The following is a 21,606-nucleotide window of genomic DNA, read 5'->3' as shown; positions in this document are numbered from 1 at the left end:
GATGTCCATGATGGCAGTAATGATCTGAAGTCCATGATGGCAGTAATGATCTGATGTCCATGATGGCAGTAATGTTGAAAATATTGCTATTGCTACTTCAGTCTCTGGAATGGATGGTCATATCAACATGATGCTGATCTGAAGTCCATGATGGCAGTAATAATCTGAAGTCCATGATGACAATAATGATCTGATGTCCATGATGGCAGTAATGGTCTGAAGTCCATGATGGCAGTAATGATCTGAAGTACATGATGGTAGTAATGATCTGAAGTCCACGATGGCAATAATGATCTGAAGTCCATGATGGCTGTAATGATCTGATGACCATGATGGCAGTAATGATATGAAGTCCATGATGGCAGTAATGATCTGATGTCCATGATGGCAAGAATGATATAATGTCCATGATGGCAGTAATGATCTAAGTCCATGATGGCAGTAATGATCTGATGTCCATGAGGGCAGTAATGTTGAAAATATTGTTATTGCTACTTCAGTCTATGGAATGGTTGGTCATGTCAACATTATGCAAATCTGAAGTCCATGATGGCAGTAATGATCTGATGTCCATGATGGCAGTAATGAGCTGATGTCCATGATGGCAGTAATGATCTGAAGTCCATGATTGCTGTAATGATCTGATGACCATGATGGCAGTAATGATCTGAAGTCCATGATTGCTATAATGAGCAGATGTCCATGATGGCTGTAATGATCTGATGACCATGATTGCTGTAATGATCTGATGTCCATGATGGCAGTAATGATCTGAAGTCCATGATTGCTATAATGATCTGATGACCATGATGGCAGTAATGACCTGATGTCCATGATGGCAGTAATGATCTGATGTCCATAATGGCAGTAATGATCTAATGTCCATGATGGCAGTAATGATCTAATGTCCATGATGGCAGTAATGATCTGATGTCCATGATTGCTGTAATGATCTGATGTCCATGATGGCTGTAATGATCTGATGACCATGATGGCAGTAATGATCTGATGTCCATGATGGCAGTAATTATCTGAAGTCCATGATGGCAGTAATTATCTTAAGTCCATGATGGCAATAATTATCTGATGTCCATGATGGCTGTAATGATCTGATGTTCATGATGGCAGTAATGACCTGATGTCCATGATGACAGTAATGATCTGATGTCCATGATGACAGTAATGATCTGAAGTCTATGATGGCAGTAATGATCTGAAGTCCATGATGGCAGTAATTATCTGATGTCCACGATGGCAATAATTATCTGATGTCCATGATGGCAGTAATGATCTGATGTCCATGATGGCTGTAATGATCTGATGTCCATGATGGCAGTAATGATCTGATGTCCTTAATGGCAGTAATGATCTGAAGTCCATGATGACAATAATTATCTGAAGTCCATGATGGCAGTAATGCTCTGATGTCCATGATGGCTGTAATGATCTGATGTCCATGATGGCAGTAATGTTGAAAATATTGTTATTGCTGCTTCTCTGGAATAGAAACTTATATCAACATAGCGTTTTCACCAAAAGTCTTCTTTTTGAATCTGGTGGTCCTGGCTGAAAATGTTTCTGCTTGCATATCTTGAAAATCTTGTTGTTTCTACTCCTGAATGTGTGGTCATATCTAAATGAGGTTTTCACTCAAAGATGTTTCATGATGTATACTAGTTGGTATTAGATAAAAATGGTGCTGAATTGGACATTCAGTATGGCCACCATGGCATTTTATCTTGAAAATCTTGGTGTTGCTTCTCTTCCTAGCTGGCAAAAGATATATTAACATGGTGTTTTCACCAGAAGGCTGATTATGATCTTTGTTTGATACTGATACTAATTATTAACATGGTGTTTCCACCAGCAGGCTGATCATGATCTTTGTTTGATACTGATTATTAACATGGTGTTTCCACCAGCAGGCTGATTATGATCTTTGTTTGATACTGATTATTAACTTGGTGTTTCCACCAGCAGGCTGATTATGATCTTTGTTTGATACTGATTATTAACATGGTGTTTTCAACAGCAGGCTGATTGTGATCCTCATACTAATCTGACTTGAAATATGGCTGTCATTAATCCTCCTGAATTGATGGTCATATGAACATGGGGTTTTAACCAAATGTCTCCTGAATGGATGGTCATATCAACTTGGGGTTTTAACCAAATGTCTCTTGATTGGATATTCATTTCAACATGGGGTTTTAACCAAATGTCTCAGGAATGGATGGTCATTTCAACATGGGGTTTTCACCAAATGTCTCATGAATGGATGGTCATACCAAAATGGGGTTTTCACCAAATGTCTCCTGAATGGATGGTCATATCAACATGGGGTTTTAACCAAAAATCTTCAAATAATGTCCAGTTTATTCTAAATACTAATAGTGTTGATCTTACATCTAATATGACTACCATTGGATAATTAAAAATTCATTGCTAAGTTAAATAGAAGAAACTGTCTTATCTTGAATTCCTGGAAATTCCTTTTGTCATTTCGTACTGTAAAACATCAGCTTGTATACATCAGTTTGGTTTACCTTTTGACCCTTTATGGCCATTTAAATGGAACAACTCCCACCTGGGTACTTCATAAGTGTAGATATTTGAGATGTTGCTGTATTTATGTTCCAGCATTTTTTAAACACATTTTTTGTTTATACTGAACAAATGTGAATTTGATTGCATGTCTGTATTAACACGCATGATTTATAACAAGTGTGAATTTGATTGCATGTCAGTATTAACACATACGGTTTAAAAAAAGTGTGAATGTGATTGCATTGTCTGTATTAACACATGATTTATAACAAGTGTGAATTTGATTGCATGTCTGTACTAACACATATAATTAATATAGTTTTAAAGGTAAGTGTTTATGTCTCATTTCTCTAATTTTAGCAGCATATGGTCTTGATGAGTAAACAAAGAGGGATGTAATTATAATATTCTTGATCTTTTGTTTTAGCTGATGGACATGAAAATTTTTGTGGACACTGACTCAGACATACGTTTAGTCAGGAGGTTAAAGAGAGATATTTCTGAAAGAGGCAGAGACCTTGAGGGAGTTCTGAAACAATACAGTAAATTTGTCAAACCAGCCTTTGAGCATTACATAGAACCCACCATGTCGGCTGCTGACATCATTGTACCAAGAGGTAAACTCAGTGTTACAAATGTTTTGATTTTGACCATTTTACAATGAAGCCTTTACTGATACAAAGAAGGACTTTTAAAATAACTGCCGAGTTTTGTTTTTACATAACTTCACCTCTGTGTAATATACAGGAATTTATGTTTCTATCATTCTGTCTGTTGCACAGTCTAGTGAATAGATGAAACTTCTTTCTATTAGGGTCATTTTGTTAATATGTGCAAATTAAGAAATCACTTGTCTTTTTTTTTTTAGCCCCCCCCCCGTTTTTGACAAGCGTTAGAATTTACCAAAATCTTATGACTGCAACTTGTCTCATGATCCAAGAAACTTGGTAATTGGTTAGTGATCTTCTGAAGATCAACATCCACTTTTCTTCTGTTTTTTTAAGAGTTATTGCCCTTTTTGTCATGCAGCTTAATGCAACCATATGTGAACACAACTTGTCCCTGTCGTTTTTTATTGATTGCAGTGAAGTTTGTTTCATTTTCTAAAGATGCAGAATTTGAGAAGTCACTGTGCTTCTGGGATTCCTTTTAGAGTTATTGCCCTTTTGATAAGCCTGCCACAAGGTGGAGTATATCATGTTGTAATGTTCATCTGTTTCCTATTTGATTTCTGTGTAATGAATAGAGTTCTCCACAGTCTCAAGTAACCAAAATTGTCAGTGGCTTCCATTTGTGGCAAGGAAGAGAGCTAATGATTTCAGGCATAAAAGTCAGAGCTCAAGGTTGCAGGGATTGAAAGGAAGAAAACTCTTTACACACAAAATCTTTGCTTGACATATAATGGAATCACTGACCAGATGCTGTAAATTATGTGCATTTGAGATGAAAAAGACACCTGTTGGTTATGTTTTTAGGTTGAAACTAGTGATGGAAACATCTCAATGAGTTACAACAAAAGAAGGTCACTTTGACCTGCGTTTCTCATCTCTTTGAATTATATTTATATTTTGTGTTTAGTACATGACCACACAGATTTCTTCCCTCCAGTTACATACTCTTATACTTTGATTCATGAACTTTGTATTCGAGAGTATGTTGTGATGAGTATTTCACTCTCATAACAAAAGTTTTGTAATGACAGTTAAATTTACTGGTTTAGGTCAAGATATTGCATTTATCTATGACCACATGATTTTTGCTGTGCATACTCTATTCTGTCTGTAATCATGACATTTGGTAAGGGGATGCATCCCAATGAGCACTACTCTTGCATATCAGTCATTACGACCCATATTTACACTTGAATGGCTTGGGTTAAATTTTGTGTTTCTCAGGCACTGATCATGCTCAAATCATGAAATTAATGATGATATGCATCTTACTTAGTACCATACCCTTCAAACAAAAGTCATGACCTATATTTCATCTTTTATGAGTCTCTAGTTTTCCTTGTTCTAGCTCGCGATAAAAGTGTCTTTTTGGAAGCCGATGGTCTGACATGCAGGCTACATGGCTTGCCCATCGCAACTATGACTGCATCAGGATGGTTTGGATGCTAGGCATGCCTGCTTAAGCAAGGACCTCAGTATCCCGGATCCTTTCTTACCATTGTTGAGGAGTCTCATGAAGGAAGTTGTGTGAAGTGGTTTCACTATTTTCTGCATCGTGATGGTACACTGTCCAGGTTTTGCACATATAATGTAATGTAGGGAATAATATTGTTATGTACACCTTCACTTTTGTCTGTAGACTAATGCCTCTTCTGTTCCAGACATTGGTGTGTAGTCTGCCGAAGGCTCCACTGGCCTTTGCAATCCTGGCTTTAACTTCCTCATTGGTGACAATGTTCTGGGACAACCTGCTCATTGTGCTCAGGTTGTGCCTGTTGATTGTGATGTTGGCTCAGCATACGGGGTCCCTGTGGCTGGCTGATGCATTACTTAAGTCTTCTTGGTGGTGATCATAAAGCCAAAATTTGTGCATCAGAAACTTGTTGACACTGTGTTGCATGTCAGATTCAGAGCTCAGTCAACAGTATATAGTATGTTTCTGACGATGTCTCTTATGCCCTTAGTTTATGCTTGAAGCCTCCTGAGGTTTGCCATCATTTCAGTATCTGATGCTGATTCCCACATCACCATCTCTGAAGGCATCAGTGAGCATGGCTGAGAACATGGGACTGAAAAGTGTTGGTACCAGTACACAGCCTTGCTTCACCTGCATTGTAGACAGGAAAGGGTTCAGATGTTTTACCATTGTCCTGGACTCTTAACTACCATGCCATTGTGGAATTGCTGCACCATGGTGACAAGTTTCCTTGAGCATCCATATTTGACCATGATCTTCAACAGGCCATCTCTACTATCAGTGTCAAATGCCTTGGTCAGGTCGACATAGGTGAAGAAAAGGTCAGTATTATGTTCATGGCAATTCTCTTGCCACTTCCTAGCAGTGAAAACCATGTTGATGGTTCTGTGCTGCTTATGGAATCCATACTGGCTCTGTGGCAGGAGTCCATGTCAAGGTGAGATAGATGTGGATCCTGGCAAGTAGGTTGGAGAGCATGCCTCAGTGGTTGTCACAGGCCTGACAATTCCCTTTTAGCTTGTACAGGTGTATAATGGAGGCATCCGTGAATTCCTGTGGGATTGTCTCTTTCTTCCACTTGAGCTGATAAAAACTGTTTGAGCTTTTCAGTCAGAACTGCAATGCCTTTCTTGTATACCTCTGCTGGGATTGAGTCTGAGCCAGGAGCTTTGCCACTAGAGAGCAGATGAATCTCTTTCTTGGTCTCTAAGAGGGTTGGTGGGTCATCCAGTGATTCATTGACTGGCACATGGGGCAGACGATCAATGGCTTCATTATTGATGGAAGTTGAACAGTTCAGGACATAGTTGAAGTGTAGTTGAGCATGTTCCCATCCACACTGAGGAAAGGGGATGATCCTTTTGATGAGTCCCATCCACACTGAGGAGAGGGGATGATCCTTTTGATGAGGGGCCACAGACTTCTTTCAGTGCATCATAAAACTTCTTCATATCATGCTTGTCGGCATAGCTTTAGATCTAATCAGCTTATTACTCAGCCAGGAGTCCTTCATTTGCCAGAGTTTCTGTTGAGCAGTCCTTCAGATGTTATTGAAGGCATCTTTCTTTGGGGTGGACTTGGAGGTACATCCTGCCTGCCCCTCTTCCTGACTGTCACAAAGTCAATGAGGGTGTCAGTGCTTAGTTGGAGATGTATCCATGACATCCTGTTGCAGGTAGGGAGGTGGAAGCCAGTGTTGGTGATGAGCAATTCTTGCTCTGCACAGACCTGTAGCAGTAGAGGACCATTGCTGTTGCAGCAGTATGCACCATTACAACTTTACAATGACTCCTTCCCAGAAGATTTCAGAGCCTAGGGTCACCAAGGATGAAGAGCTTGTTAGATTTGGAACAGAGGTTATGATAGTGTGTAGTTCTTCATGTCGTTTACTTCTTCCAGGTTGGTCATTGTAGGAAGTGACGATTGTGACATGCTTTCTTCCATTTCACAGAGTTTCGTGGTTATATGCCTGTCGTTCACACCCTTTGGAAGCCCATCTAGCTTGCTAACATTAACTTCACTGCAAAGCCAATTCTGGCTTCACATCGCTCTTCACTTCCTCTTTTGCTCCAAAAGAAGGTGCAGCCAGTGCCCCTTTCACAATGTTCACCCATACCAGCAAGCCAGGTTTCACTCAAGGCTGCAGTGTCAGTGTTTTATCTGGCTAACTATGCCAATCATATCAGTTCTTTGCTGAGGTCTATCAGCATCATTTCTTTTCCATGTGCAGAGGGTGAGAAGAATTATCCTCATCTTTTTCTTTGTAGTGTTGCACTACTGATATAGGATCCCCACTGGACAAGGTTAGCTGGCAAGGGAAAGATGGAACAGACAAATTTTAGGGCACCTTTTCTAGCTTCCTTATGCTATTGAGGTGAGCCATGCGAATCCTGAAAAGGGATGCTCAATCACTCAGGAGGCTACCGAACTCCACTGCTGCTAGATGTCATTGAAGAATGACCATATGGCCTGAGCCGCCTATGTGCAGGTTTGCATCTACAGCTGCCAGTATACTTGTACTTGCCACTTCATTGATTGACTGTTGACACAGGACTTTGGGGACAAGGATATCCAGGTGACTTGTGCAGTGACGTGGTTTAAAGTGAGAAAGAGTTGTGTATTGTCGAGCTCACTTTCTTGTCCAAGACCATCTGGATCCAGTGGTAAGACAATGTCAAGATGGTTGGAGGTGGAATCAGATGTAGTGGATGAACAGGACTTCCTGCGTACCTCATCACAATCTATGCGGTCCATGTTACTGGAAATTACCTTCCTGCCCATTGAAATAGCTTACGGTTTCCCCTGCTGAATCCATTCTTCACATGCTTGGGTAGGCCAGAGTTATATTTAATTCTTATTAACCTTGCATTCTATACTATAATGTGTGTACTGTTCCAACAGTGGATTATTGGTCAGAAGCATTATTTTCACAAGATATAAATCTTTCAGTAATTGATTTTCACAAGGCTTTCAGTATATGAAATAATTGATTTTCACAAGGCTTTCAGTATATGAAAGAATTGATTTCCATGAGGCTTTCAGTGTATGAAATAATTGAATTTCACAAGGCTTTCGGTATATGAAATAATTGATTTTCACAAGGCTTTCAGTATATGAAATAATTGATTTTCACAAGGCTTTCAGTATATGAAAGAATTGATTTCCATGAGGCTTTCAGTATGTGCCGAAGAAACAACATACACAATAATGGGATTTATGAATGTCTTAATAAAGAAGAAAGTGTATACAAAGAATTTTTGACCTGCTGTTGGTATCGAAAATGGAGGGGGAAGCTAATTAGAGGATTAGTGATGCAAGAAAATTATTGCATGCATACATTGTGAGTTCTTGGTTCAAAAGACTTTTGAAGAAACTCACATAGTATGCAAAGTACTAAGACCTGCTGCATTATTGGCATGGCATGTTGGTATGTTGACTTGGGGGGCCACATTAAAAGTTGTGCTTTGGTAAATTGATGATAGACGGCTTTCAGGATAAAATGATATATAGTGAACAGTGGAGGAATTTACCATGACTCCTTGAATTAGCTCAGTGGGGGAATTTACCATGATGAGCTATGGAATATACTCAGTGTGGGAGTTTACCATGACTCCTTGAATTAGCTCAATGTGGGAATTTACCATGATGAGCTATGGAATATACTCAGTGTGAGAGTTTACCATGACTCCTTGAATTAGCTCAATGTGGGAATTTACCATGATGAGCTATGGAATATACTCAGTGTGGGAATTTACCATGACCCATGGAATTAGCTCAATGTGTGAATTTACCTTAATGAGGTATGGAATATACTGTTTTGAATTTACCATGATGAGCCATGGAATTAACTCATTGTGGGAATTTTCCATTATGAGCCATGGAATTAATTCAGTGATGGGACTTTACCATGATGAGTCATGGAATTAACTCAATGTGGGAATTTACTATGATGAGCCATGAAATTAACTCTGTTTTGAATTCGCCATGATAAGCCATGGAAGTAACTTGGTGTGGGAATTTACCATAGTGAACCATATAATTAACTCAGTTTCGAAATTTACTATGATGAACCATGGAATTAACTCAGCTTTTTATGTTAATTGTAAATGTTCTTATCCTGTGAAATTTTGATGGTGTGAGATGGTCTGTTTTGGTTGCCTGCTTTTGGAAAGTCATTGTTTACTGTGCAGCTTGAAGTGCTGGTTATATTATTTTGTTAATTTTGATGGCACTTTAACACATAATGGACAATACCATGCTGAGGAAGTGACAGCTAAGTGACCTTCTGAAAGACACACCGAGGCAGTGAGTTACAAGTCCCAAAGGCGCATCAACTGAAATACAGTGCCTGCTGACAGACTAAATTGACATGACCATTATGGTAACCAGTGCTTCCCCTACGGTTGCAAGACAGGAGTAAAAAATTTCCTTGTGAAAACTGGTGGTCAGACTGAGCAAAAAACAAACTTTGGTATCAAAACTGGGGGCCAGATTAAAAATGTGGGGGTCTCTGAAGCGCAGATGAGGGTAAAAGGAAACACTGGTTAAAGCAGCATCAATAAGACGTCACTTTCTTGAGTTTTTGATTGACAGTGATTCAACTAGATATGATTGTGACTTTTGTCTCCTATTGAATAAATTGAAGTGTTTATAAAGTGTTAATATTTGCTTGAACAATTCATTGGAGAAAAAACAAACAAACATGAAGTTGGTGTTGATAAGGATAATAATTATGACTGTTGTTAAAAGAGTTGACACAGCTGGAGAACTAATCTATCTAGAGGTACTCATGCAAAGGAAAATATTTGATATATGTATAAACAAATAGACAAACAGAAACAATTCATACTGGGAAATTGAGTTTCAGAGCTTGTAATGAACATACAATTCCTGAATTGGCACTCACATTTCCTCAAGGATGAGAAGAAATTTCACTGTTACTTGCAGAGAAATCATGGCATCAATACTTTTCTAATAGAAAAACAGTTTTCATATTAACAGTTGTTTCATTAAATAAATGTCAATAGTTTTTGAAAAAAGAATCTTGTTTTGTTGTGAATCAACAACAGCAAAAAGCAGTGACAAAATAAACAATGTTTCACATACATGTGTTGATTGTTGAAACCTCTTGGAGTAATGTTACTGATCTTTCAAAGTTGGGTATCTTGAAAATCATGGTAATTTATACCAAAAGCCAACAGCTTCTCTTTGAATCATTAGAAAAAGTTATTTATTGACAGTTATTCCAGTGCAATTATAAAACAAGAATTTTGCCATAAAACTGTCCTGTTACTCCCCTCCAGTTTTCTCTGTACAGTGGGGATTGCATTGATTTCAGTACCTCAAATACTCACTTAGAGTGCAATCTGTGTGTTTGGATCTTTTTTGTGAGTCAATAAGAGAAAACCATATATGGAAATAGTTTTAGAAGTCCAGGAAAATTCATTGAAAAACTCCTGGGCTGAATAAACCGTTAAAGGAGACCTGGGACAGCAGAACTGCAAAGAATGCTTATTGCCAATATACTATCTGGTCCTCAGATTCTGGTTACCATGGATACACTATCTGGTCCTCAGATTCTGGTTACCATGTATATTCATGTTGTTCGGTGTTATGGCACTGACAATAAAAATGATGCATTTATTTTAATCTTAGGCAATTTGTGAATCAGTCAGATCTGTTGATTGAGGCCTATGTGTTGTACTTATTAAATACATTCATGGAAACAACATATATATAACATGTTAAAAAGACTTAACTGTATGTACATGTGATTTACTGATTGAATGATTGGATAATGTTATGTTTTCTGGTGTCTTTCAGTTTTTTTTCTTCTTCTTATCAGGTGGTGAAAATCAGGTTGCAATCAACTTAATTGTCATGCACGTGCATAAACAGCTACAGGAGGTGAGTTTTTATAAGAATAGTCAGTGTGAGTAGTCATACAATGTATATAGTGGTGTTTTTTGCCAACCAAGTTTTTGTTAAGACTCTAGGTTACTTTTCCTTCAATAGCTGTAATATAAAATGTCAGTTTTTCTGGATTTTCCTTAAATATTAAAATAATCTACATGGATTTATTTATATAGTAGCCACAAAAGTGTGTATTAAGGCAGCTTAAGTAATTTAAATCCTTTTATCGTGTCTTGTATTTATGCATATAGGCTACAGTATTTGGGATCACCAGCTTGTGCGGATGAAACTTAACGAGTCGGAGTGTAAATTCATTCAACAGTAAATGAGTCTGTCTTTGGATTTCATCTATACTCTCTCACTCAGTCCTACCTTCCATTACACTTGCCAGCTCACAGCAACTTACCTCCTCAGATTGAGACAAGTTTGTTGTATCCTATATTGGCTTGTAAAGAAAGTTTACATTGTAATTCCAGTTGTCATAATACTCTCATGTTCCATTTTGGTTTTGTGGGGTTTGACACCATTCTTCTGCACATTATAGGCTATACATGACAGCCAGTACATTTAGTGGAGGAAAAAACCAGGAAGACCCTGGGTAGAACCACTAAGCCATAAGAAGCTACTGACAAACTGCCTTACATACCCACATGGTTGAGCCAAGATTTAAGTTCATGTAGTCAGACAGATGACATGCATGAGTGATCTGTATAGGCAAAACCTCTTGGTTACCCGGGGTCCCTAGTACCTGATGTGCAGTCTTCATTGTAATACAGATATCATAACAGATTGTGTGCAAATTTTCAATGTAATACAGATCTGTTAATACATTGTGTGTAATTGTATATTAAAACTTAATTGTCTTTTTGACCCAATACTATAATTTCTGGGTCATTTGTGTGATCTGTTATTTCTGGGTTGTTTTTATAATGTATTCTCTTAACCGTCCATGTGAAATTTTCCTAGATTAAATCAAATGAGGCCTGTTTCTGTCACTGAAATTTTCCATGATTATAGCAACTGATGCATGTTTCTATGTGCAGATTTCCCAGATTGTAGCAACTGAGGCCTGTTTCTGTCACTGAAATTAGCCTTGATTATAGCAACTGAGGTATGTTTCTATGTGAAGATTTCCTAGATTATAGCAAATGAGGCTTTCTCTTCTTACACCATTTCAGCAGAATGTTACTTAAATGCTCTATATGCAACTTCAGAGCAAGGAAGTCTACGATGACTCTGTTTTGTTTATGCTAAGTATTCACCGTCTATGATATGCAGCATCTGTAATACATGGTCAGAGGAAGTCTGGACTACCATATTAGCTAGTTAGTCACATTGTTGTTGTTGGCATCTGTTAGTCTCGAGAGACAATGGAACTGTGCCCATGAGAGATGTCCTGGTTGGTGGTTGTGCAGCGTTTGCTGTGGCTAAGTAGTCCAATGCGGGAGTGGCAGTCCCTGCTGCACTTGAAGGTTGCGTCAGGTGTTGGTTGGAGCTGCTTCTTCTTCCTCTGCAATCGTATTTTATCAGCTAGCAAGCATTGCTTGTCCTCTCCGGCTTTCAGACCAGTGATCAGAGCATGTTGCCAGCTTGATCTGTCTAGAGCGAGCTCTTCCCAGGTGTTGACATCGATATCAAGGGCTTTCATGTCATGCTTACAGACATCCTTGAAGCGGAGATGTGGCCGTCCAATCGACCTTTTGCCAGAGGCGAGTTCGAAATAAAGAATGTCTTTGGGGATCTGTCTGTCATCCATCTGACATACATGGCCCAGCCATCTGATGCGGCATTGGCAGAGGAGTGTGATCATGCTGGGAATCTTGGCACGCTCGAGCACCTCGTTGTTTGTTACTCGATCACTCCAGGTGATCCCGAGTATGCGTTGGAGGCATCGCATGTGAAAGGCGCTCAGTCTTTTCTCTTGTGAGGCATACAGAGTCCAGGTTTCACTGGCGTACATGAGAGTGCTTAGCACGCATGCATGGTACATGGTGATCTTAGTGTTTATGGTCAGCATGCTGTTGTTCCACTCTCTGGGACAAGCTGGAGAGAGTTGTTGATGCCTTTCCGATCAGTTTGTTGACTTCAGCATCGAGTGAGAGGTTGTTAGTGATGGTAGAGCCAAGGTACATGAACTGACTCACCACCGCAAGTTTGTAGTTGTTGATGATGATGCTTGGGGGGTCCGCGTCCTGAACCATCATGTTTGTTTTCTTTAGGCTTATGGTTAACCCAAACTCATCGCATGCTTTAGCAGAGTGGGCCATCAGGCGCTGAAGCTCAGCTTCTGTGTGGGTGGCTAGAGCAGCATCGTCTGCGAAGAGCATGTCCCTGATGGTTATTTCACGTACTTTGCTCATTGCCTTCAGTCGTGCCAGGTTGAACAGTCTGCCGTCTGATCGTGTGTGCAGGTAAATCCCTTCTGTGGACGTCCCAAAGGCGTGCTTTAGGAGGACTGTGAAGAAGATGCTGAAGAGCGTGGGGGCAAGGACACAGCCCTGTTTAACTCCTGCGGATGTCAAAGGGGTCGGATGTTGAGCCATCGTACTGCACTGTGCCTTTCATGTCATTGTGGAAGGACTGGATCATGCTTAGCAGCTTTGGAGGGCAACCAATTTTCGCCAGGATTGTGAAGAGTCCGTCTCTGCTGACCAGATCGAATGCCTTGGTGAGGTCTGTAAAGACCAGGAAGAGGGGTCTGTGTTGTTCTCTGCATTTTTCCTGCAGTTGCCTGACAGAGAAGATCATGTTGATTGTGGACCTCTCTGCGTGGAACCTGCACTGCGACTCTGGGTAAACTCTATCAGCAAGCATCTGCAGTCTGTTCAGGATGACGCATGCGAAAACTTTACCCACGATGCTGAGAAGTGATATGCCCCTGTAGTTGCTGCAGTCGCTTCTGTCGCCCTTGTTCTTGTACAGGGTTATGATGTTAGTGTCACTCATGTCCTGAGGCACTGCACCCTCGTGCCAGCACTGACAGAGGAGGTCGTGCAGGTGTGTGAGCAGCATGCTACATCCGCACTTGATGAGTTCTGCTGTGATGCCATCCTTCCCTGGGGGTTTACCTAGGGACAGTTTCTCTAAGGCCTTCTTTAGTTCGTCTACAGTAGGTTTCTCGTCCAGTTCGGACATGAGAGTGAGGTTTTCAATGGTGTTGAGGGCATCATTGGTCACGTGGTTCTCCTTGGAGTACAGTTCGGAGTAGTATTCCACCCAGCACTTCATCTGCTTGCCCTTGTTGTGGATGGTATCGCCTGTGGCAGACTTCAGTGGTGCTGTCAGTTTCTTCGTGGGACCCATTGCTTTCTTTATGCCTTCGTACATGCCTCTGATTTTTCCAATATCTGCAGCTGACTGGATACTCTGACAGAGCTGAAGCCAGTATTCATTGGCACACTGCTGTGCTAATCTCTGCACTTTGCTTCTGGTAGACCTGTATGCCTGTAGTGTCTTCTGGCAGGGGGATCGCTTGTATTACAGGTGAGCACTGTGACGCTTTTCTGTGGCTGGCATGAGTGTGGCAGAGTTAGCCTCAAACCAGTCATTGTTCTTTGATTGCTTCTTACCAAAGATTAGTGTGGCTGTGCTGTATACAGTCTCTCTGATGTGATCCCATCTTTCTTTGGCACTGCCATTGGGGGGTTCTGAGTCAAACGTCTTGGAAAGAGCATAGGTGAATTCCTCAGCCTTGTCTGGATATGATGTCTTGCTCACATCAATGCGTGGTTGATCCTCTTGCCTAGAGTGGTGGATCTTCTTTGGCTGAAGCTTCATTTTGCAGCACACCAGCGAGTGGTCGGTGTCGCAGTCAGCACTGTGGAAGGTACGGGTAAGAAGCACACCCTTCATGGCTGACCGTCTTGTAATGATCAAGTCCAGCTGGTGCCAGTGTTTAGACCAGGGATGCCTCCAAGACACTTTGTGCTGTGGCTTTGTCTGAAAGAATGAATTGGTGATGCTGAGTTCATGGTTATAGTACATCTCTAGAAGGCACTGCCCATTCTCATTCATCTTCCCAACACCAAACTTGTCAAGACAGGAGGGCCAAGAGTCATGATTGGCACCCACCCTAGCATTGAAGTCGCCCAGCAAAATCAAGTTCTCTTCCTTGGGAATTTTGTCAATGAGTGAGTTTAACTCATCATAAAACTCATCCTTGGTATCTGTGGAGGATCTTAGTGTGGGGAGCGTAAACGCTGATCAGGTTGACAGGCCCGTTTGTTGTGTGGAGGCGGAGGGATAGCAGTCTTCCATTTCCTTGTTGGCAGGGTTCTATCATCCCCAGCAGAGTGTTCCTGACAGCGAATCCAACACCAAACTCTCTGGCTTCATCTGCACTCTTTCCTTGCCAGAAGAATGTGTAGTTCTTTTCTCTGAGGGACCAAGAATCTGGTAGTCGTGTCTCCTGTAGTGAGGTAATGTCGACCTTTAGCCTTGCGAGTTCGTTGCTGATGACTGAAGTCTTACGAACATCACTGATTGTCTGGAGATCATCTAAAAGCCCAGTCAGCATGGTCCGGACATTCCAGGTACCTAGCTTGAGGATTGAAGTCTTCTTTTTTATTTTGTTATTTCTTGGTGCAGTAGTTGCAGTCCGCTTGTCAGGTACTCGCGTACCTTAAGCCTTACGCACCCAGCAAGGCATGTGAACTGTGGTGGGACGGCACCTTATTGGCTGGGGGCTGCCCAGTTTGAGGCGGGCGGTAGCTGTCCACTGAAACACGTTGGTCTCTCTCACCATCAGAAGCAACCCCTGGCGTCTGGCTCTATGCCAATCGAGTGGTGACTTATGACCGGTAAACTGCTGCTTCCTGTTTTGTGTCGACGCTGTGGAGCGAAGCTGGAGTGTCCTTTCCAGGGTGCAAGCCTGGGCAGGGTGATATGGAGAATCAACTGTTGCCCATGCAGATGATCCCCCCTCTCCACGCAGCTGATGGATCCAAGGGAAAGGACATGCCGATACGTCATGGAACCAGCTGCGTAGCAGGAGTTGCTGAGATGACACTGAAATCAATGCCAAGTCGCCTTAGGGACTCAGTCTCCGGATTTTCTGTTGGGGTTTACTCCCTTAGCCTTTCCCATGAGAGGGTATAGTCACAAGGCAGCAAAGGTTTGAAATCGGAGTTTACCTTCTCCTAGATGGGCGACCACCCAAGGTTAATGAGCCCCATCTGCCCGAAGCATCTGGTTTTGAGGCGCCAGAAGCTCGCCTGTCATCCCTTCTCCAGTCAGTTTAAACAGGTTCCGCCACTCGTGAAAGCCTGGAGCTGGATTGGGTTGTCAGAGGCTCTATCAGACGCAAGCCATTGGGAGATTTCCAAGGGAAGTGGGTGCTTATCTCCCACATCCACCCCCGGCAATGACAACCCTTGAAACCCAAGTTAGTGACATACTTATTTGCTAATGTATGCTTTGTTCTTTCTTGTGTCATTTCAGGGGAAGTGTTTACTAAATGCATGACATGCATGTTCAAAGCAATAGTCCATTTGGCTTTGAATCAAAGGAAAGATGAAACAGGTCAAGGAAGACAACCAACAGTTAGTTGATGGCAAAACTGACTCGATGGTAAGTTCTGTAATTTTAGGCAGCCCAGTGGGTATAAATCTCCCTGCATGTCCAAGCATAGCCATCAGGCATGTAAGTCAGGCGCTTGGGGTTCTTATCGGATCTTTTGAATCCACCTCCTTATTCCACTGCACAGTTACTGGCCATCCACCCATCAATAACCATACATCCATCACCGACCATCCATCATGGTAGACCTTTTGAGAAGACAGTCCAACTAGTTCTTTGCTTGCATTTCTGACTCATTGGGGGAATGTTTCCCAGTTTTAAGCAGACCAGAATCTAGTACGACTTCTTCATGCTTGTGTAATTGCAATCATCAACCTTGTTCAGTATTTTCAACAATACTTGGACTTCAGGAGCAGAGTTTATGCAACTCCTCAGTTTATTCATTGCGGCAGTGAACTTGATCCCACTTGGCTGTCTTTTTATGTGGACATTGCAAGTACAATTACACCCCTTTTCAAGTCCCATCAATCAAACACACCCAAGATTTGATCATTCCTGTGTCAATGGGGCAACCCAGGTTAGCTGACAATTGGAATTCCACTGGAGATGCCCCAAGTGGAAATAGCGGAAGGTACCGACTCCAGTGCGCGCAGTTGTGGTTCCCACCTTTTGCCGACCTTCATTACCATCAGCAGCATACGGGAGCAAGTGGAATGGCCTTCACACATCAACATACTTGAAATGAAGGCTACCATCAACACCTTTCATTTCTGAAAAGATCGACTCTGAGGCAAAATCTGTCCTCATTAGGTCAGACAACTGGTAGTGACCTATCTTCTCAAACCGGTTCTGTTGGTTAGAGTGTCTGCCTCAGATAGGGGAGTTCATGGGTTCGATCTCTGGCTGAGTCATACCAAAGACTTAGAAAAATGGTACTAACAGCTGCCTCGCTTGACACTCAGCATTAAGAAGTTAGTGTTAGGACTGGTTGGCCTGGTGTCAGGATAATGTGACTGGGTGGGACATCATGCTACATGTCTGCGGCATGATGCCCCAGTGCTAGACATCACCATAAACTGCCACACTGCAGACATCATAGCGATATGACTGAAAAATTGTTAAAGCTATGTTAAAATCTTCTCAAACAGGGAGGCAGCAAATCACCCGTTCTGTGTGTTCTGATTTGGCGGTTTCTACATTGGTGTGACAATCTCCATATGAGCATTTAAATCAGCGCAGTCCCAGTAGACTTGATTTCTTGGCCAACACTCTATTCAGTCGATCTTCACTCAGATTGGCACAATGTAGGGGTGTCCAATGATTGACCTTTGTGATGAGGTCGAATCACAAGCTACCCACTTACATCTCTCCAGTTCCAGAGCCAAAAGCTTGTGCCATGGATGCACTGTCAGTACTGAAAATAATCCAGAAATTATGGGGTCAGAATGGCAAGATGAATCTGATTGCCTCAGATGGGACATGTCCTGGGTCACTGATCTACTCATTCTTTACAACCTGAATCTTCTTGAGCAGCCATGGTCATGGGTGGTTGTTCCCTCCCCAGACCATCCTCTTTTCTACATGCTTAGCTCTTATCAGGACAGCCTTGCAAGACAAACAATTCAAACCTTTGATTGTTGTGGAGAGAATCTCAAAAGCAAGAAGGGCCTCCACTCTAAAGGCTTATGAGAGAAAATGGTGTTTCCAGGGACTGGTGCCATACCAACATTGTTGTTCTTCTGCATGCCTCAGTTCCTCAACTGGCTGACTTTTTTGTCTGGCTCTTTGAGCAGAAACAGTTAGCCACAATCTCTATCAAAGGCTACCACCCAGTGATATTGGACACATTCCAGCATCATGGCAGATCTGGGTTACCATCTCTTTCTTAACTTAATGTGATTGGGGAATGTATTCAAAGGAGAAAGCAAATTTTTAAGTAAATTATGTTTCTCCGAGAATACTTACCCAGTAACACATTATTAAAAACCTCCCAACCGTGCTGTGATGCAAGCATCCTTTTTAGTATCCGGCGTGGCTAAAAACTAGCTACAACTGGCAGTGTCAAGGGGAGGTAATTTGCAAGAGTTATTGCCCCTTGTCTATTGGTAATAGGAAAAGACTATTTTCGTCTCTCAGTATGGTGTGGTAGCAGACTGATATTTACCTAACATAACAAGATTGGGTAAGTATTCTTTGAGAAATATAATTTACTTCAAAGTTTTCTTTCATGTATTTGTAATCAGAAATAGAATTTTGAGAAACAATACTGTGGATTCATTTATTTTCATGGCTGAAGGAAACAGTTACTGATTGTCTCCTTAGAAAAAATATTGGGACATTAAATTTGTAGTGTTTTGCAATTATGAAATTGTGCAACCTTGTATGCCACAAAAAATAGTAATCCTAAAACCACAAATTAACAGTGAAGTGATGAATTCTTTATCTGTTATTACAGAGAGGGTTCAAGCTGCGGTCCAAGTTATTAAACTCAGGAAATGGTCAGTGTTTCTCTGCGCCTCATACATTACATGTCCTGGAGCAGACACCCCAGGTCCATGGTCTTCATACATTCATCAGGTAGGGCTTTGTAATTGATCATGTACATCAAACGGTAGACCTGCAGCTTAAGAATCTGGTCAAATTTTCACACGTCTGATAAAGTTGAAAATTTACTTAATTCATTGCCATGGATAAAATGATATTGTAGTCACTATATTGTCATGCTTTTGTATAATTTGCATAAAAATATAAGATATTTAATGCAAACGGCATGTTTTTGACAAATTCAGTAACAAAAAATAAGTATATGTTTATAGAAGAAATGTTTCAGTTAAAAGTTTAAATATTTACAAAAGTCATAATTTTAAGAAAAAATTAAGCAAGCAGAATAACAAAACCTAGGATTTGATTGAGCCTTTCAGGATATAGATAAAAAGTATGAAATAGAATTAGGAATTTTAATCTGGTGGTGTTAAGTATTCACAGTGGTAGGAGGTATTTGTAAAATAAACTTGTAAACTTGTGCTAAATTTGTAACCTCTGTTATAATTTCTGTTCCTTAATTTAGAGTCCAACGTTGTAAGAGATTTAACAAGTGACTGGATTGTTTGATATGGCTTATGAATGCGTCTTGGCAAATAGCCTAAGTATATCCCTACGCCATATGAGACTCATTCTTTCTGCCGACTCTGTTAAAACATATTTGCATGTAAAGGTTTATAATATTTACATAATGCAGTAACTACTTCAGACAAGAAAGTTGCCTTGGTTCAGAAAGATTCCTTTCTAAGACAATTGAAATTTTTTTTCTCCTCAGGAACAAGGATACCCCACGTGATGAGTTCATATTTTACTCCAAAAGATTGATGCGCCTTTTGTTTGAATATGCTATATCTATGTTGCCGCACAAGGTAAGGACATACATTTTTCCTCATCAAGCAAAACAAATAAATGGATGTTAATTAGGCGTTTTTCATGGACAGAAATCTTTCTATATTTGTCTTCAGTTTGTTAGTGCATGCGAGGGTTATTTCAAATAACATAATGAAAGTACAGAACATTTCACACAGGCATACACTTTTTAGGCTTTTAAGAGTATGTAGTTGTGGTCATATGTATTTTGTTGGCATTTTTTATTTTTAACTCTTGTATGATGTCTATGGAAAGAAACTCTTGTAACACTGATAATGAATATCAAAGAAGTATACCTGCCAATTTTGTACAAATAATTAGTCTCCTGCTTGATGAAGCCCTGTGGGGTCACGTTTTCCATCCATCAACAATTTGGGTTCCACATGGCAAGTTTACTGGGAATCGTTGCATTTACATACAAGCCAACCATTATACTTTTGGCATAATCATTATGCTTTTTTTTCACTAAATTACGCCTTACATGTAATTGCATTTGGATTATGCATTTTAGGTATATCTCCCTAAAAAAAACCATAATAATTTGTTTTCTCATTTATATTAACATCCCATTAATCCCACAGACTATTCTAGAAAAAATGGCTTATAACTATGAGATAAGAGTACACTTATCTGTAGACTTGCATGCACTATCCTAACAGTATTATGTTCTGTTTATAGAAGCTGCCTTATTTTCTAGAAACATGCTGATTTTTACTTTCACACTTTTGACCTCGTTTTCTATTTCTAGCAGCTGTATGGCTTAGTTAGGAGAGAACAGACTGGTTTTCTAACTTTTAATCTTTGCTCGCAGATTCTTTTTTTCTAATTCATATCTGGTAGAGAACCAGTCTGTAGGTATTTGGCGCTAAACGTCAAGTCAGATTTATTCTAGTTGATGCATGTGTTAGAGCAAAATGTTTTTCAAATAATTTCACAGATGGATTAGAAAAGATGTAAAACCAATTCAGAGATGAATACATGAATTACACAATAAAGCATTCCATTCTAGGACAGCTTCATGCCCTTTGCAGGCTGTGTGGAAATGATTGTGATATTGGTCATGGTAGTAAAAAATCTAGAATTAGCTCATTTTATTAACTCCAATACTAAGGTAACTTCTTTTTACAGCAGAACTAAATTATGGACATGAATTTTATAAATGCAGAGGCGTTATGTACAGATTTCTTGATAGAACACGGACTACTAGAAGACTACATTGATCCTCTGTTCAAACGAATGTTTCATGATTCCAAAATTGCAGAAATATGCATGTGCAAGAACAAAATCATCTAATATTCTAATCTTGTTAGGTGTTTAGCAGAAGATACTTCACTTAAAATTGCAGAAGCTGTGAAAATTGGGCCGTTTAGTATTGCGTCAGACCGGAGTAGTCATTATGATGACAAAACGTTGTACCCAGTCGGGCAAAGTCAAGTGCACTTCTTTCATTACCAGAATTAACAGTAGATTCCACTGGAGAAAACATTTTTTTTATTTGCTTGATAATGCTTTGAATAAACGTAAGTTGGCAGAACTGTATGGGGTTTTCAGCTGATACTGCGTCAGGTATGACTGGAATTCATAAAGGAGTTGCGTTCTTTATTTTGACAAATGTCTCCAACATTGTACATATCAAGTTGTCTCTGTCATTTGATGAACCTTGCTGCAGGAAAGGCTGCTGATAAATTAGGAGAACTCCTGAAATATCAAGTTGGCACTCTACCTGACAATGTACTTCATGTGGACAGAGTTGATTTTTTTTCAACTTATTTACCAGCTAAAAGACCCAATAACTGGAAGATATAAATTTCTTCTCCTTTGTAAGGTTATGAATGGAATATTGGTTCATTACCATTCTAATACTGGATGTGAGAGATTGTTCAGTATTGTTAATAAAAATAAAACTGAATTCAGATCCAGGTTCTGTAACCCAGCGCTTAGTGCTGTACTGGTATGCAAAACATTCATAGTCTCGGCTGGTACAGAGTGTTTTGAGATACAATATGATAATCTGTTGCTTTTTAAAGCTCAAAGTGTTATATACAAAAACTGGAAGCTGCATTTTGATGT

At 40.3% G+C, this 21,606-nt stretch overlaps 1 protein-coding gene across 1 annotated transcript in view; it reads left to right on the top strand.

The window, feature by feature from the left end:
• The window catches only part of LOC149806520 (uridine-cytidine kinase-like 1), a 65,665-nt gene that overhangs the window by 17,145 nt on the left and 26,914 nt on the right, over positions 1 to 21,606 (top strand). Inside the window, exons 6-9 of the mRNA XM_089954184.1 lie at positions 2,975 to 3,164; positions 10,541 to 10,602; positions 18,581 to 18,702; positions 19,442 to 19,535. Of these exons, the coding sequence (XP_089810310.1) occupies positions 2,975 to 3,164; positions 10,541 to 10,602; positions 18,581 to 18,702; positions 19,442 to 19,535 (468 nt within the window). The remainder of the gene's footprint in view (positions 1 to 2,974; positions 3,165 to 10,540; positions 10,603 to 18,580; positions 18,703 to 19,441; positions 19,536 to 21,606) is intronic.

This window comes from Sinohyriopsis cumingii, chromosome 1 (assembly GCF_028554795.1).
Source record: "Sinohyriopsis cumingii isolate HCF-2022 chromosome 1, ASM2855479v2, whole genome shotgun sequence".
Classification (NCBI taxonomy): Eukaryota; Metazoa; Mollusca; class Bivalvia; order Unionida; family Unionidae; genus Sinohyriopsis; species Sinohyriopsis cumingii.
Note: the sequence above shows the minus strand (reverse complement) of the source record. Positions and strands in the feature narration are given on the sequence as shown.